Source organism: Paroedura picta, chromosome 2 (genome assembly GCF_049243985.1).
Source record: "Paroedura picta isolate Pp20150507F chromosome 2, Ppicta_v3.0, whole genome shotgun sequence".
In the NCBI taxonomy this organism is placed as follows: Eukaryota; Metazoa; Chordata; class Lepidosauria; order Squamata; family Gekkonidae; genus Paroedura; species Paroedura picta.
In genome coordinates, this window is record NC_135370.1 from 135,665,565 (window position 1) to 135,680,752 (window position 15,188).

The window sequence follows — 15,188 nt, forward strand, 5'->3', positions numbered from 1 at the left end:
TTGGAAGTCTTGGGACGTGGAGCGTCGAAGTCTCCTGAAGGACCACTCTCCCCTGCCGTCCTTCGCCTCGCTTCGCCAGGACCCTCAGGAGATGCCGCCAACGAGACAGCAGCACTCCAGCCGCTCGCCAGCCGCTCGCTGAAAGACAAAGACTCCAGCCGCTCGCCAGCTGAAAAGGTCGTCCCCCCCCCATACCCACTCTCACGCCTGGGGGCTGCTAGAGCCCATTGCATTTTTGCGTGCAATGGGCTTTTGGGCTAGTACTCAATAAAGCAGATGTCGACATCCTTCTGATATCACCATGACTTTTCTAAAATCCAGTTAGGTAACGTTCCCAGCTGTGACATTTATTGGCTTGGTAAAATTTGAATTGTCATGATTTAATTATTGATCATTGAAAAACTTTCCACTGCTCGAGAAAATTTTTTTGCTTATAATGAATGCTACACCGTTTCTTCTTGTGTTCTGAATAATAGATAGTAAAATCCTCTGATTGAAAGAAATCATCATTTGTAGCTGGAGTCCATGATCTGCTCTTTTATTTATCAGATTTCCCCCAAATATATAATCAAACCAATAATTTACCCTTACCATTAACAAAGACAGCAAATCTTAAGAATGTTAGGTAACGTTCCCCCTCTATTGGATTCCAACCAATGTCCGGATATCCTGTTGCCAAGAGCATTGGGCAGCTCTGGAGTCCACAACCTGCCAAATAGGTTACTACCTTGAAAATATAAACAGACACAATCAGCATTACAAACAAGATATCAATTCTTGTTTATGTATTTATTTAGATTCAAATGAGTAGCCATGTTGGTCTGAAGTAGCACAATAAAATCATGGTCCAGTAGCACTTTTGTTGGTCTTTGTTAGTCTTAAAGGTGCTATTGGACTCTGATTTTAATGTATTTATTTAGTTCATTTGTTTAATTATTTGGGTCAAATATCTGCAAAAGTTGAAGGGAAATAAACAAATAGTAGAAGAGAAGGACACATTATTTCAGGCCTATTACACATGGGTGTTTTCCCTCGCTTTCATCATGACTTCCGAGTCAAAGACAAGGGAAGGCTCGCTCTGTGCGGGCCTTCCCTTGTCTTTGACTTGGAAGTTACAGCTGGTCCAAAATGCGGCTGCCAGGGTCCTCACTAGAACACCTTTGAGGGCCCACATTCAGCCGGTGCTTTGTCATCTGCGCTGGTTACCAGTCTGTTTCCGAATCAGATTCAAGGTATTGGTATTGACCTTTAAGGCTATACGCGGCCTGGGTCCCATCTACCTGCGGGACCACTTGGTTGCTTATGCCCCCCGCAGAGCACACCACTCTGCGGGTATGAACTTACTGGTTGTCGCGGGCCCACGGGATCTTCACCTGGCCTCGACCCGGGCCAGGGCCTTTTCAGTCCTGGCCCCAACCTGGTGGAATAAGCTCCCAGAAGAGCTAAGGGCCTTGCGGGATCTACCAGCTTTCTGTAGGGCTTGCAAGATGGAGCTCTTCCGCCAATCATATGGTTGAGGCTGGGGCAGCTCTCCCACTAGTTCCCACTAATTCATCGGAGGATCCCCTCCAATATTGAGATCTCTAACATCGAGATCATTGTTAGATCTATTGCATTGGCGCCACCCCTTTTCTGAACATTATTCTCCCCACCAGGCTGAACATGGGGGAAGTTGGGTAAATATGATTAGGATTGTGACCACTGCCGCTTATGTTATGTGACATGTTGTTTGACGTAAATTGGGGTTTTTATGGGGATTTTATTGTGTTTTAACTGTTTATGTTGTAAACCGCCCTGAGACCTATTTGGAGAAGGGCGGTCTAAAAATACTTTAAAATAAAATAAAATAAAATAAAGTAAGTCCATTAGGTTTTCTTTTGTGTTCTGTGTTGATTTTCCTCCCTTTAGCACTCAGTTCACTTTTCCCAGGTTTACTAAGAGTGCTTTTATGCCAATTTTTCCCTTGTTTTGCTTCCAAGCCAAAGGTAATTCAAAAACTCACAGGCTTTTTGCACGGCTTCAAAATAGCACAATGGTTGCTAATTGAAAACGCTACTGATTTGGAATAACGCACGACGTCGTAGACAATCTGCAACACTCCTGAAACCGATCAGCAAAAAGCGCTTCATTGTAGCGCTTTCAGGGGAATTCCAAAAAGTGGATTCACCCTCCGGAAAGCGATACACTCCTGCAACCAATCTGCAACACTAGCGATAAAGACCTGTGCGTTAACATTGTTGCGGTTTCTTCAAAGTCCCTCCTCCTGAGCCTGTCCTCCAAACTTCCGGCAAAGCAATCGCCATTTTTTTTTCTCCGAGCGAGCGGGGATAAACGCACCAGCGAGCCTCTTTCTGTTTAGAGGCTTCCCTGGCTTCAGTCCTTCACCTTTAGTCACTAAGCACAAACCACATAAAAGCCCGTTTGCTGAAATAAAGTCCCTTTATTTTTTACACATTAATTCAGCCGAAAATCGGGCCCGTGAGAGGGGGGGGGATTTTTTTTTTATCACTCGAGGCAGCGTGGCAACGATCATACGATCAAACGACAGCTCACATTAGGCAGCTGGATGGGTCTCTCCGTTGCAACGAATCTACCCAGATTCGTTGCTATGGGTCTGTTTTTTTTTTTAAAAAAACCTTTCTTAAAGGGAAAGGGGCTGTTTGGGAGCATGCTAACGGCTGCCCATTGGCTGCTTGACGGCCAGGGGCGGGACGAGCTTGGCAATAGCGCTTCCTTTCTAGCGATTTCTGCCGAGACCGGAAGCCTGTGGGAAACGCTAAAAAACGCAACTGATTCCACTACAAAGGCAGGTATGCATAACGACAAATTCCACTATTTTAAATGGCGATTTTTCATTCCGCAAACAATTTGCAACAAAGATCCCCGTGCGTAAAGGCCCATAGAGATTCCTTCAGGTTTCCCCCTTGCCATTTTACTGTCCCTCAAAGATTACTCCCCTGCCCACATAATTCCACCCACTCTGCACCTTCTACCAGTCTTCCCCCTTCGTTAGTGCACAAGCTTCATTGATTATCTCATTTTACATTTCACTTTTTAAATAAAAAGGCATGAGTATATCAATATGAAACTATCACTAGTCTCAGATTGCTGAATAATAAATGAAAAGTGATGGGGAAAGTTTAAAAGGAGCTGCTTGAGGTTTTGATCTCTGCTGGTATTGACTTGAAGGGGGATCAGAGAGGAGTCAAATATCAGCATCCCCAGTGCAAAATAATAACAATAACAATAACAATATTATTATTATATGATGATGATGATTTCAGTGCTGCATGCAAACAAATAGTGCAGGATAAAACTCATATGATGTGTAATTCTTTAGTGAACAAAGTTTGTATTGGAGGGGGAAGAACCATTTTGGCAATCTCCAGATGCCCAACATTAAAATAACAGCTGACCCACATGGAACTTCTGCAAACTGCTGAAATTTAAGAATCGCTTGGATCAATCCTTTTGGAGGAAAGAGTGCAATTGGCATAGGAGAGGCTTTAAAAATATCAAAGCCAGTATGCAGGATCAAATTAGAGAAATGCAAAATGAAAACCATGCAAATTTGCAGGGGAGGGCATGAAAATAACATTACTGTTTAGTTGTGCTAGTGCTGCTCTTGTTTCCTTCCTCTAAAGAGTGAGATCCATGACTGCCAGGCAAGAATATTATCCATGGTGGCCCTGTCAATTTGGAGTAAGGGCAGCCTGTTCTGTCATTCAAATTAGTCAGCAGTGTGAGAATGTTTAAGTAGTCTTTTTTTACTGACTAGGTCGTAATCGCAGTTGGGTTAACATTTTATTATGTCAGGTTTCTAGGATATCTCTGAGCAATGAAAAAAACTGGTATAGAAGATGCTGCTTTCAATAAAGAATATCCTTATCCATGGGTCCTCTTAATATTTCAGAAACTGGCCAGGTGTGGAGCATTTCCAGCCCCTGGCAAGTGTCTGAGCTCAAATCCGGCCCAATCAGGATGTGGCTGGCCCCTACAGCTGCCACCTAAGCCACCTGCAGCCCCCAGGGTGCCTACCAGCCCTGATGCCGATGTGCCCCCACCCCGCTGCCTTCATGTCTCAGAAGTGGACGAAGGGGCAGGAGGACTCTTTGTGCCACCCATCCCCCCCCTTCCTGCTGCTAGCGCCCGCTGCATTTAAGACTGCAGCGGGCTTCGAGGCAAGTTTTCATATAAAACTTCACTTGTTCTTTTGAATGACAAAAACAATAGTAAAAGAAAACATGATTTAGGAAGATACAAAGTACATGAAATAAAATTATTTTGAAATTGGTAACTTGGTCTGTAGCATAAATTTGTTGTAGAAAAGAAAGGCAACACATAATTTATTTGATTCAGTGAAAGTTTAACAAACAGTTTTGCCCCCATACACTGCACTAAGGAACCCTCCCTCTCCAAGTGCTTATGTAAGTAACTGGATCTGGCAAACTCTATGCATTGGTCGAGAGATGGCATCACTACAGCAGAGATGAATCTTCCACTGACATGTGCTGTACCTTTGTCATGGATTTGGAATTGGGCCCATTAAATTAGCCACTCAAGAGAGGGAATAAATGACTGAAATCTTCAAAAGCTATTAATTGAAGTAACAGAAAGACTGTCTGTCTGTCTGTCTGTCTGTCTATCTCTATCAGCTTGCAAAATCAGGGAAACTATTACTATTTTACTAAGAAGTGGATGGTTTCTGGCAATTTATAAAAAATTAGCAACATGGGTAATGAAAATCATGCCTTATTATGGCAATGTCTGATGGGGGGGGGGTGACCAGAAAAGCAGAGGAAACCCTCAGATAATAAGTAATTACCTTTTCTAAGTCTGGCTCCTCCAATGCAAGTGCAAGCTCATTATTGTCCATTACAGAGGCAGCTGCTACATCTAGTGGAGTAGAACCCCGCATAGAAGGAGAGGCTAGAGGGGTAGAAAGTGACTACAGTAACTAGTCATATGATTATGTTGCAATTCCACACTTTATGCAGCAGAGGGCAACAATTTACATTGCAAGTTAGAAACTCAACTGTATTCCAGTCTTTCATACTTTCAGTTTAGCATTGTGGCCTATTCTCATTAGCAAAGACAGACGCAAAGCCTTTATTTCTATCATTCATTATCCCTTTTTATAATTTATCTGTATTTGTCTTAGAGCTTCATAAATCTATAATTTTCAAAGTCAGATACACAAAATATACTATTTAAAATGCTAAAGTAAATGTATGGCATTGTTAGTTGAAAACTGTGCATGCATATTTAAGTGCTTGATTTTCTTGCAATGGAAATGGAACACAATTAACACATCTCTAATTTAGAGACAATGGGCACTGCTGCATGTGTACTTGTATTTTAAATTCAGATCCCCCCCATGCCTTTGTTTAAGTTATATGGGAATAAATTGGAAACAAAATGTTTTTATCTGAAATACATATGCCATCTGGAATACATATGTATATTCCACTATATGACAAAATTAACAATACTGTATGAAGACAGAAAAATGCCCTCTTCTCAGAATGAGAATGAAAAGCTCAGTTCTATCTTCTGTACTGAAGCCCCCAGGATCAGGTGTCATACAAAACTGAGACAATCTGGCAGGGTTGACTAAAGTCAGGAAAGAAACCCTGATATGACATTGACAAGACAAATCTGTATTACTACCACTGGATTGTAGCAATGTAGCATTACAAATAATGAGCAGATACCATTCAGTCCCATCCAATTATAAATTTTGTTCTACAAGCAACAAAAACTTTGACTGGGCAAGAAAAGAAAAGCTTGACTTTTGATTTGCAAGTGAAAAACAGTACTTTAGATGTGCCTATAGCATTTTCTAAGGATTATGCTATTAATTCTTTAATTCATAGTTGTATGTATACCAAAACTAAATATCAAAGCTGGTTCCAAATTGTTCACATTTAAACCAAAGTTTATAATAGTTCCCATAACTCCAATGCTACTGAAAAAGGCAGGAAAATACCCATATGCATTGTTTTAGGCACAATTTTAAAAAATAGTTCTTACCTTTAAAAGCCTTAAATTGCTAGGTGCTAGGGTACCTCGTACTATCCAAACTACCACATAAATCATCTTAAGCCCTATTCCCTGTGATGCTGCTCATGATACAGGTGAGGCATGTGGCAATTAAAGATTCTCTCAATGGTGGCACATCCCCATCCCCCTGAGGTTCACCTGGTATCTACCCTTATCAGGCTCTTCCCCCCCGCTTGCTCCTCTATGCCACTTCCCAGTACTTGGTGTGAGGAGGAAGAGTTGGCAGGAGGTAAGAAATGGACCTGGGGCCAGCTATCCTGCTGTATTCTGCCACAATGTGCCACTGGGGTCCTGTCCCCTGGAAGAGCACAGGGGAGCCAGGAACGTTCCTGCTCTCCATCCAATGACCCTTCTATTTACTTAATAAATATTGCTGTTGTTCTTGTTATTAATAACAAGTACATTACATAACCATACTATATGAAAACTCAGAAAGGACCTGTTACACAACTGTTAGCTGTAAAAATTGTACAGCATACCAAGACCCACACTGCTGTTTTCAAGTAAGTAGCTCAGATGCTCAAACATGGCCTTTTGGTTTTGACGACTGATTCGGCAGAAATAGCACAGGAACCGACAACAACTTGCCACCATCTTAGGAAAAGCAATCTATGGGAGAAAAAACCCAACAAATAATAATTACTTCATTTACAAATTTCTCATGAACTAATATTCATTAATTAAAATGTATACCCTACCTGCTGCTTAATAATGTATATAATGAGGCCACAGAAAATGGGGAAGTCCTGCTGTAGAGTTCCCTTGACAATTAAATGACGAGGATGCTTTTTTAATGGCTTTGGACTGGAGGCAGTTCAAGACTCCTTAGCCCTCTAACAAATCTCATAAATCCAGCAACTGCAAAAATCCTTCCAGAATAAAATACCGTATTTGCTGGCGTATAAGACGACTGGGCGTATAAGACGACCCCAACATTTCCACTCAAAATATAGAGTTTGTTACATTACATTACAGTACCTGTCACTGTCACCATTGTACAGCCGCAGCACGACCGCAGCACCTCCGGCCTGCTCCTGCATCCTGTGACTGGCACTAGTGCGCAAGTGCGCATGTGCGAGCTCTGCGTAGACAAGGGGCGGGCGGAAGCGCCGCTGCTTCCCACCGAGCAGAACGGGCTGGTCATGTCGAAAAGGCTGGCACCCCTGTCTTGTTGCTGATGCTCGCCGCAGCCACGCTGATGACCCGCCACGGCCGGCACTGGATTCCGCACGATACTGGATGATGTGTAGAATTTGGTGGGCGGGCATCGGGAGGCCACTATGGGCACCGGGTGAGCATCGGGAGGCCACTATGGGCAGCTATATTTATCCCAACTGAAGTGCACCCGGCGTATAGGACAACCCCCCCACTTGGAGGCATGTTTTTCAGGGGGGGAAAGTAGTCTTATACGCCAGCAAATACTGTAATTTTGCATAGCCTTCTAAAACTTAGCAGGAAGAAAAGATGGCTTTACACACTGCATTTCACAAGTTATTCCACACAACCGAGGCTCTGACAGAAAGTGCCAAAGATATCCTGGAGACTGAGCTGAAGGGACAATTAATTGCTCAGACAAACTGCAAATTCCAGGGACTTTCCATTGTACAAGAACTGGAAATGCTAAATGCCAGTTCATTTGATCAATTCTAATTAGTGACTCACTCATAATTATATTTTGAAGTCTGCAAAGTTCAGATAACATCTCTAGCATTCTATGATATCTTCTGAATAAGAAACTCAGAGAATAATCTGGAAAGTGTGAAATGTGCATATTCACCACACTAGGTTAAAATGAAAAAAAAGTAACTATTATTCTCAGTATCAGCATTTTTTTTTAAAATGCCTATTATTATTATTATTATTATTATTATTATTATTATTATTATTATTATTATTAAGATTTTTTTCCGCCACTCCCTAAACGGCTCATGGTGATTCACAATGTCTAAAAAAACCCCATTAAAACTCCCATTAAAAGACTTAAAAATACTCCCAACATGGCGGAAAACCCTATTCCTCACCCTTCTAATTGTAACTATAACTAAGGGGGGGTGGAGAAGGAGGTCAAACGATGTTCATTCCAAGCCCAAAGGCCCAGGGGGGCAGTATATCTACCTTGCCAACCCCAGCCTCAACCATAGACCTGGCAGAAGAGCTCCGATTTACAGGCCCTGTGGAATGATGAAAGCTCCCGCAGGGCCTGCAGCTCACCCAGGAGTTCATTCCACCAGGCATGGGCCAGGACCGAAAAGGCCCTGGTGCTGGTTGAGGCTAGGCATGCTTATTGACTAGGCTAGGCGTGCCTAGTCAATTTGTGTACTGTAATAAAGTAACTCCTATTTCATTTACGACAAAGGTATGTTTTCTTTTTCAATAATGTACTTGCTGGAGGGAGATAGTTTAAAAAGGATACTATCAAAAGCATTCTGAATGGGACCAGCTTCCATGGTACAAATAGTTACTCATTCTGTTACAGCAGGAGTTCCACTTTGTAGTCTGAGTCTACTGCAGTGACTCTCAAAAACTCACGCTGAAAATCTGGTTGTTTTTTAAGGTGCTACTGGACTTGAATCAAGCTATTCTATTGCTATTATCTGGAACTGTCATAAACATTTCTACATTCTCATGCATTTGCTACATGTAGAAAAAGGAAAACCAGGAATGTTCTGTCATAGCATTAAGATGCTATGTCTCAGTCACTTGAGTCTCAGAGGGCATGTCTGGGTCAGTACTCAAAACCATTAGCAATGGTCTCCTGTCATCTGAAAACATTTGTTATAAGAAATTTGTCAGCCTAAGTAAAAACCTATAACCATTCATGTGTCAAAAAACACAGTGCCATAAGAATATTTCCATTTAACAAAAGAACATTAAAAGTCTGAGGCCTGAACATGCAAATAGAATGTCTTTGAAATATCTCCTGCTGGCACCATCCAATTATGTTAGGAATATTTCTTTTTACTCGCTTTAACACCATCACAACTACGTGCCTTCCACAAGTTTGAACCATAACTGTTATTTTTTTTGTCTCTCCTTTTAGCCATTAAAAAACCCTGATTTTTGAACATTATTTGTCTTAAATTAACATTTTGTTTTTTATAATTTTCATGGGAGGTTACCATATTATTGCACACAAAAATCAACAGAGAATTTGAACAGAGATGAGGAATCGGCAGTTCACACGCCAGCTGCCAGCTAGATGGGTCTCGACATTGGGAGGAATCAAGGAATCAAGGCATATTCATTACACCGTGTGTTTTTCTTTTTTTTTTTAACTGTGCTTAAAGGGAAAGGGGCTTTTCGGGAGCCCATTGGCTGTTCATTTAATTGACGGCCAGAGGCAGGACAAAGCACAGAAAAAATCGCTTCCTGGATAGCGATTTTTTGGCGAGACTGGAAACCACCACCACCACCACCACCACCACCTCCTCCTCCTCCTCCTCCTTCTGTCTCTCTCTCTGTATGCACTTCTGAACTATATATATATATATATATATATATATATATATACATACATACATACACACACACACAGACACACACACACACATACATACATATATATATATATATGGCTCTAGACCATAGAAATGTATGCTCTGATACATTTATTCATCTTTAACAAGCAATAAAAGAGCCTCTTGTGACGCAGAGTGGTAAGGCAGCAGAAATGCAGTCTGAAATGTCTGCCCATGAGGCTTGGAGTTTGATCCCAGCAGCCGGCTCAAGGTTGACTCAGCCTTCCATCCTTCCGAGGTCGGTAAAATGAGTACCCAGCTTGCTGGGGGGTAAATGGTAATGACTGGGGAAGGCACTGGCAAACCACACCATATTGAGTCTGCCATGAAAATGCTAGAGGGCATCACCCCAAGGGTCAGATATGACCCGGTGCTTGCACAGGGGATACCTTTACCTTTACCTAACAAGCAATAGGATACTTTGTTCATTTTTTTATATTCATAACAATCTATTTTATCCCACCCTTATGCCAAGGATTTCAAGGGCAGTAGACACAGCTCCACTCTCCTTAACAATCTTACAAAGTAGGCTAGACTGAGAGAAAGTGATGGGCTCAAGGTCATACCATGAGCTTCACAGAAGTGGGGCTTTGAACCTGATCTCCCAGACCTTAGGTCACTTTACAAATACACTTTTAATTGCTGTTTCTCTGCCACAATGCAGTATTTTTTGTATCTTTCAAATGTGTCCTACCCGAGCCATTTGCCTTCTGTATGCTGGCCTATTTGTTGTAGTTATCTTTGATGGATATATCTGTTGGTTGACTGTCCAGACTGTTCCTTTACACTGCCTCTGTTAACATGAACCATCTTTATAGAACTCTTGTCCTAGCAACAAATTAGCTGTGAGAAGTCATTGTATTTTTCTTTGTAAGCTAAGCTGGGTCTTTTGCAGTACATTTGTTTTAAGGCTTGATATCCTCTTTTCGTCATGCTCATTCAAATAGACTGAAATGTTCATTCCCATGTCTCAGAAGCGGCAACAGAGAAAAACTGAGGTAAGGTAACTCTGGAAGAGCCCACAGTCCAGCACTATAGCCATTATACTCTATAGAGCACTACAGCATCTATACCTCCCTGCATCTTCATTTTTATATTTTTCAATATTTGTGACAAAGATTATAATGTAATTCAATAATACAAGAAGTTCAGAAATATTTGTTATTGTTAGGTATGAAGTCGTGTCCGACCCATCGCAACCCCATGGACAATGATCCTCCAGGCCTTCCTGTCCTCTACCATTCCTCGAAGTCCATTTAAGTTTGCATCTACTGCTTCAGTGACTCCATCCAGCCACCTCATTCTCTGTCATCCCCTTCTTCTTTTGCCCTCAATCGCTCCCAGCATTTGGTTCTTCTCCAGGGAGTAATTCCTTCTCTTGAGGTGGCCAAAGTATGACCTTCTCTTGAGGATCTGGCCTTCTTAGAAGCAGTCAGGGCTGATCTCCTCTAGGACTGACCGGTTTGTTCGTCTTGCAGTCCAAGGGACTCGCAAGAGTCTTCTCCAGCACCAGAATTCAAAAGCCTCAATTCTTTGACGCTCGGCCTTCCTTATGGTCCATCTTTCACAGCCATACATTGCAAATGGGAAGAACATAGCCTTGACTAGACACACTTTTGTTGGCAGGGTGATGTCTCTGCTTTTTAGAATGCTGTCTAGATTTGCTGTCTAGATTTCAGAAATATATACAAACATAAATGCTGTACATAATACAGTTTGGGAATATATACAAACTATTAATAAAGCCCATTGTGCAAAAAAATAAAACGGGCTCTAGAAAGCTGTTGCTGGTAAAGGCTGGCCAGAGGCCATTGTCCAGGCAGGACACACCCATGCCACTCTACCCCCAACTCCTGATTTACAGTTCATCTCCAGATTATGAAGATCAGCTCTCCAGATGAAAATGGCTGCTTTGGAGGGTGCACAGGGTTGTGGTGCAGAATAAATATTTGAGGCCTCCTACACAGAATTGTTGGACAGTAAAAACATCTGAATCCTACCACATAGGGCTGTTATGCAGTAGGCCTGAAATGTTCACAGAGGGGCGGAGAAGAGACATGCATGGCTTGGTTGCATCTTCCTTCTGGCAGTGAGGCCAGCCGTACCAGAATTATAAGTGAGAGGGGGCTTTTCTGAAGCCTCCCTGACATCTGACTGTTAGATGGGAGGGGAGAGCTCCCCCCACTTCATGCATGTCCCTTCACAAGGAATGCCTGTGCATTCCCACAGACACTCCTGTGTCACTCTCAGAAAAGTGGCAGCAATGGCTGTCCCTCAGCATAACTCAGAGAGAAACATGTTCCACTTCTCATTCAGCTGCTGTTAGAGGTTTCCTCCACAGAATACCTGAAGGGAAGCGTGTGTATGTGTAATCTGAGCAAGAGCCACAATCAGCCCAGTGTGGGGATATTCCACCAATAGAGAAAAGGCAGTCTAGTTTCATCAGCAGTTGCTGGGCAGATCCCTCAGACCATAGGGCATGCTAGTTAACTGATGAACCGTCCTTGATCACTAATTCCCTTTTATGTGGTATGATAATATTTTTAAAATATGTAAGAATCATGTATTCACACTGACCTGAGTAGGAAAGCAATAGCCAATTACTATATAGATACAGGGACAAAAGCACATAGTTGTGCCTGTTGGACCTTTCCTCACATCTTCTAAATATGTCAGAAAGCTATGGTAATGATGAGAAGGATCAAGCTGAAAAAGCACAGCAATTTACAGCCCTCCTTCCTTCATCCTCATAGTAAACCTATGATGAAAATTTACCAATGGGAATGTTGATAGAAGGACAACATTTTACTCATAACTATCCACAGAGTTCACACTGCACTAGCATATCTTGGTCTATATTTTTGTGCTTATCTACAGATGCACAAAAATTGAGATAAACTTTCCCAGGGACTTTGTTACAGTGGAGTATCCTTGCATTCATATATGAGATACTTCTACCTATAGTCTTAAGTACTATAGTCCCCACTTCTTCCTCTGTTGTTGTTGTTGTTGTTATTATTTAGATTTCCCTTCTTGACTCTCCAGTGAGGACCCAATATTCTTTCTCCTACATTTTATTTTCACAACAATCCTGAGATGTAGGTTATGGTGAGGCAGTGATAGCCTAGGGCCACAGAACAAACATCCATGGGAGACTGGGGATTTGGACCTGGAGCTCTCAGATCCTAGTTTAATGTTCCACCCCTACAAGGCTTCACTATGTATCTGTACCCACCAATCCATAATACTAAACAGAATCATCTAGACCAGTGGTTCCCAGCCTTTTTATCACCGGGGACCAATCAACGCTTGATAATTTTACTGAGGCCCGGGGGGGGGGTAATCTTTTACCGAGGGATGCCGCTGCCTGAGCTCCTGCTCCGCTTGCTTTCCAGCCGGCACCCCTGACTTCCCACCACCCACTGGGGGGTGCTGCCAGCAGCAGCTGTGCAGTGCCATGCCAAGGGGGAGCCCCAGCCATGGCGGCCACTGGAGAGCACCAAAGGTGAGCCGGTGGCAGAGTGGCAGGGCAACCCCTGAGGCAGCAGCCAGGAAGTAGGATGAGGAGGAGCCACAGCCCGGTACTGACCGATCTACGGACTGGTCCCGGTCCACAAACCAGTACCGGTTCCCGGACCGGGGGTTGGGGACTGCTGATCTAGGCTGCTGAATCAGGATACTGTATAAATAGGGGCACAGCGCATATAACATTAAAACACTTGTAAATATTACTAATTTTTGGTTTGTTTGTTAACAAAGAGTTAAGAAAATCCTTAATTATGATCTCGTATTATCAATAAACCTGAACAGGACCATGGCCCCAATAAATTAACATTTATGAGAAAATGCATGTGTTGGCAATTGTAGCAACCTTAGAAAAATTGTAAATGTTTTCATATCTTTATTTTCCTGTAAGCTTTTCACCCTATTTCATCATTTATGACCTCTTCACACATTAAAGTTTTAACAGGTACCTTTTAAATCCCTGTGTTCTCACTAAAACTAATGAAGTCCTTTAGTAGAAGGACACAATGTTCCTGTCAAAATCATTTCAATATATGTTTTATTAACAAATACCTCACATAATGATTACAATAAGATAAAAAAAATAAGTTCATCCCATGGAAGTTCTCTGGATGAAGAGTCCACACTACATTTTACAATGAACTCAGCATCTGGTGCTAATCCATATCTCTTATCATGTCTTACTGGCAAGCTTTAGTTAAACGTTCATGTTATGACAAATCATCTTTAAACATTATAGGGCATAATGGGAAGAAATATGAATAAGCAGCTGCCAGGTATTGACTTGTATTGGCTGGGATCAGAATTTGTTCAGAATTATGGAGAAGCCCTGTGACATTCCATAACATATCATAGAGTTGAAAACAGTTTTGATGTTACTGTTCCTGCCAAGTCACAGCTGACGTATAGCAACTCCACAGGATTTTCTATGCAAAAGACATTCAGAAGTGGTTTGCCATTGCTTGCCTCCACATAATGACCCTGGTATTCCTTGGTTGTCTCCTAACCAAATATTAGTGAGGGCCGACCCTGTTTAGTTTCTGAGATCTTATGAGATTGGGCTAGCCTGGGTATCCAAGTCAGAGTTGAAAACAGTTTAGCAACTATCAAATAAAACCCAGCATAATAACCGTGTGCATGTCTGCCACTATGTACCAGATGTCGGGAACCCGCTTGCTAACTGAAAAAACAGGGTGCCCCTTTGAAGAAAACGTCACGCCAGGCCTGGTGAACGATACAACAGGAACAAGCTTTATTTCAGCAACGTGGAGTCCGCTGGTATGGAGTAAGAGCTTCCACCGAACTCCAGGTGGAAGCTCCCTTTTATACAAAACCCACCTCCTTAGGCTGTATTGCCCCACCCAGTACTTGCGGAGGGAACATGCTGATACAATCATGACTCATGCACATATGCGAGGTTTTCCGGGGTTCCTGATGGCCCATTTTCCTGGAACAAAGGGCCATCTCCGGGCCCTTGTCAAAAGGTGGAGGGGGACATTGAGGTTCTTTAGCGGCCATTGCCACCTCAACGATCGGGTGGGGCGCCCAGCTGCCGGCTTGCCTATGATCACCATGCCCTACCTCCGTGATCGCGGGCGCCTCTGATGGCGGGGTTCGGTCCCGTTCCCAAGCCACCAAGGACCGAACCACGACATTCTGCCCCCCCAAAGGTCCATTCTCCAACCCCCCGGGGCAGCCAGGATACCGCTTGTGGAAACGTTCAGTGAGTCGGGGCGCAAGGACGTCCGCTGCCCAGACCCATTCCCGGTCCCCCAAAGCGAAGTCCTTCCATTCCACGAGGTACTGCAACTTCCCCCTGTGGAGTCTAGAGTCCAGGATATCCGCCACCTCGTGGTGCTCCCCCCCCGGCAGGACCTCGGGCGCTGGCAGGGAAAACACGGGGTGCCAAACGTCACCGTCCGGAGTTTTTTTTAGAAGGCTCACGTGAAAGACGGGATGGATGTGCCGGAGGTTCTTGGGGAGCTTGAGTTTGACCGAAACTTCGTTGATCGGGGCCAAGACCTCGAAAGGCCCCAAAAACCGAGGGCCTAGCTTCTTGCTGGGCAAATTCAACCGTAGGTT

The 15,188-nt window shown here is 43.1% G+C and overlaps 1 protein-coding gene across 1 annotated transcript in view; it reads right to left on the reverse strand.

Annotated features, from left to right (window-relative positions):
* RYR3 (ryanodine receptor 3) overlaps window positions 1–15,188 on the reverse strand; it is a 367,896-nt gene that overhangs the window by 164,916 nt on the left and 187,792 nt on the right. Inside the window, exons 41-43 of the mRNA XM_077322945.1 lie at window positions 6,543–6,672; window positions 4,826–4,929; window positions 592–727 (exon numbers count right to left, since the gene is read on the reverse strand). Coding sequence (XP_077179060.1) covers window positions 592–727; window positions 4,826–4,929; window positions 6,543–6,672 — 370 coding nt within the window. The remainder of the gene's footprint in view (window positions 1–591; window positions 728–4,825; window positions 4,930–6,542; window positions 6,673–15,188) is intronic.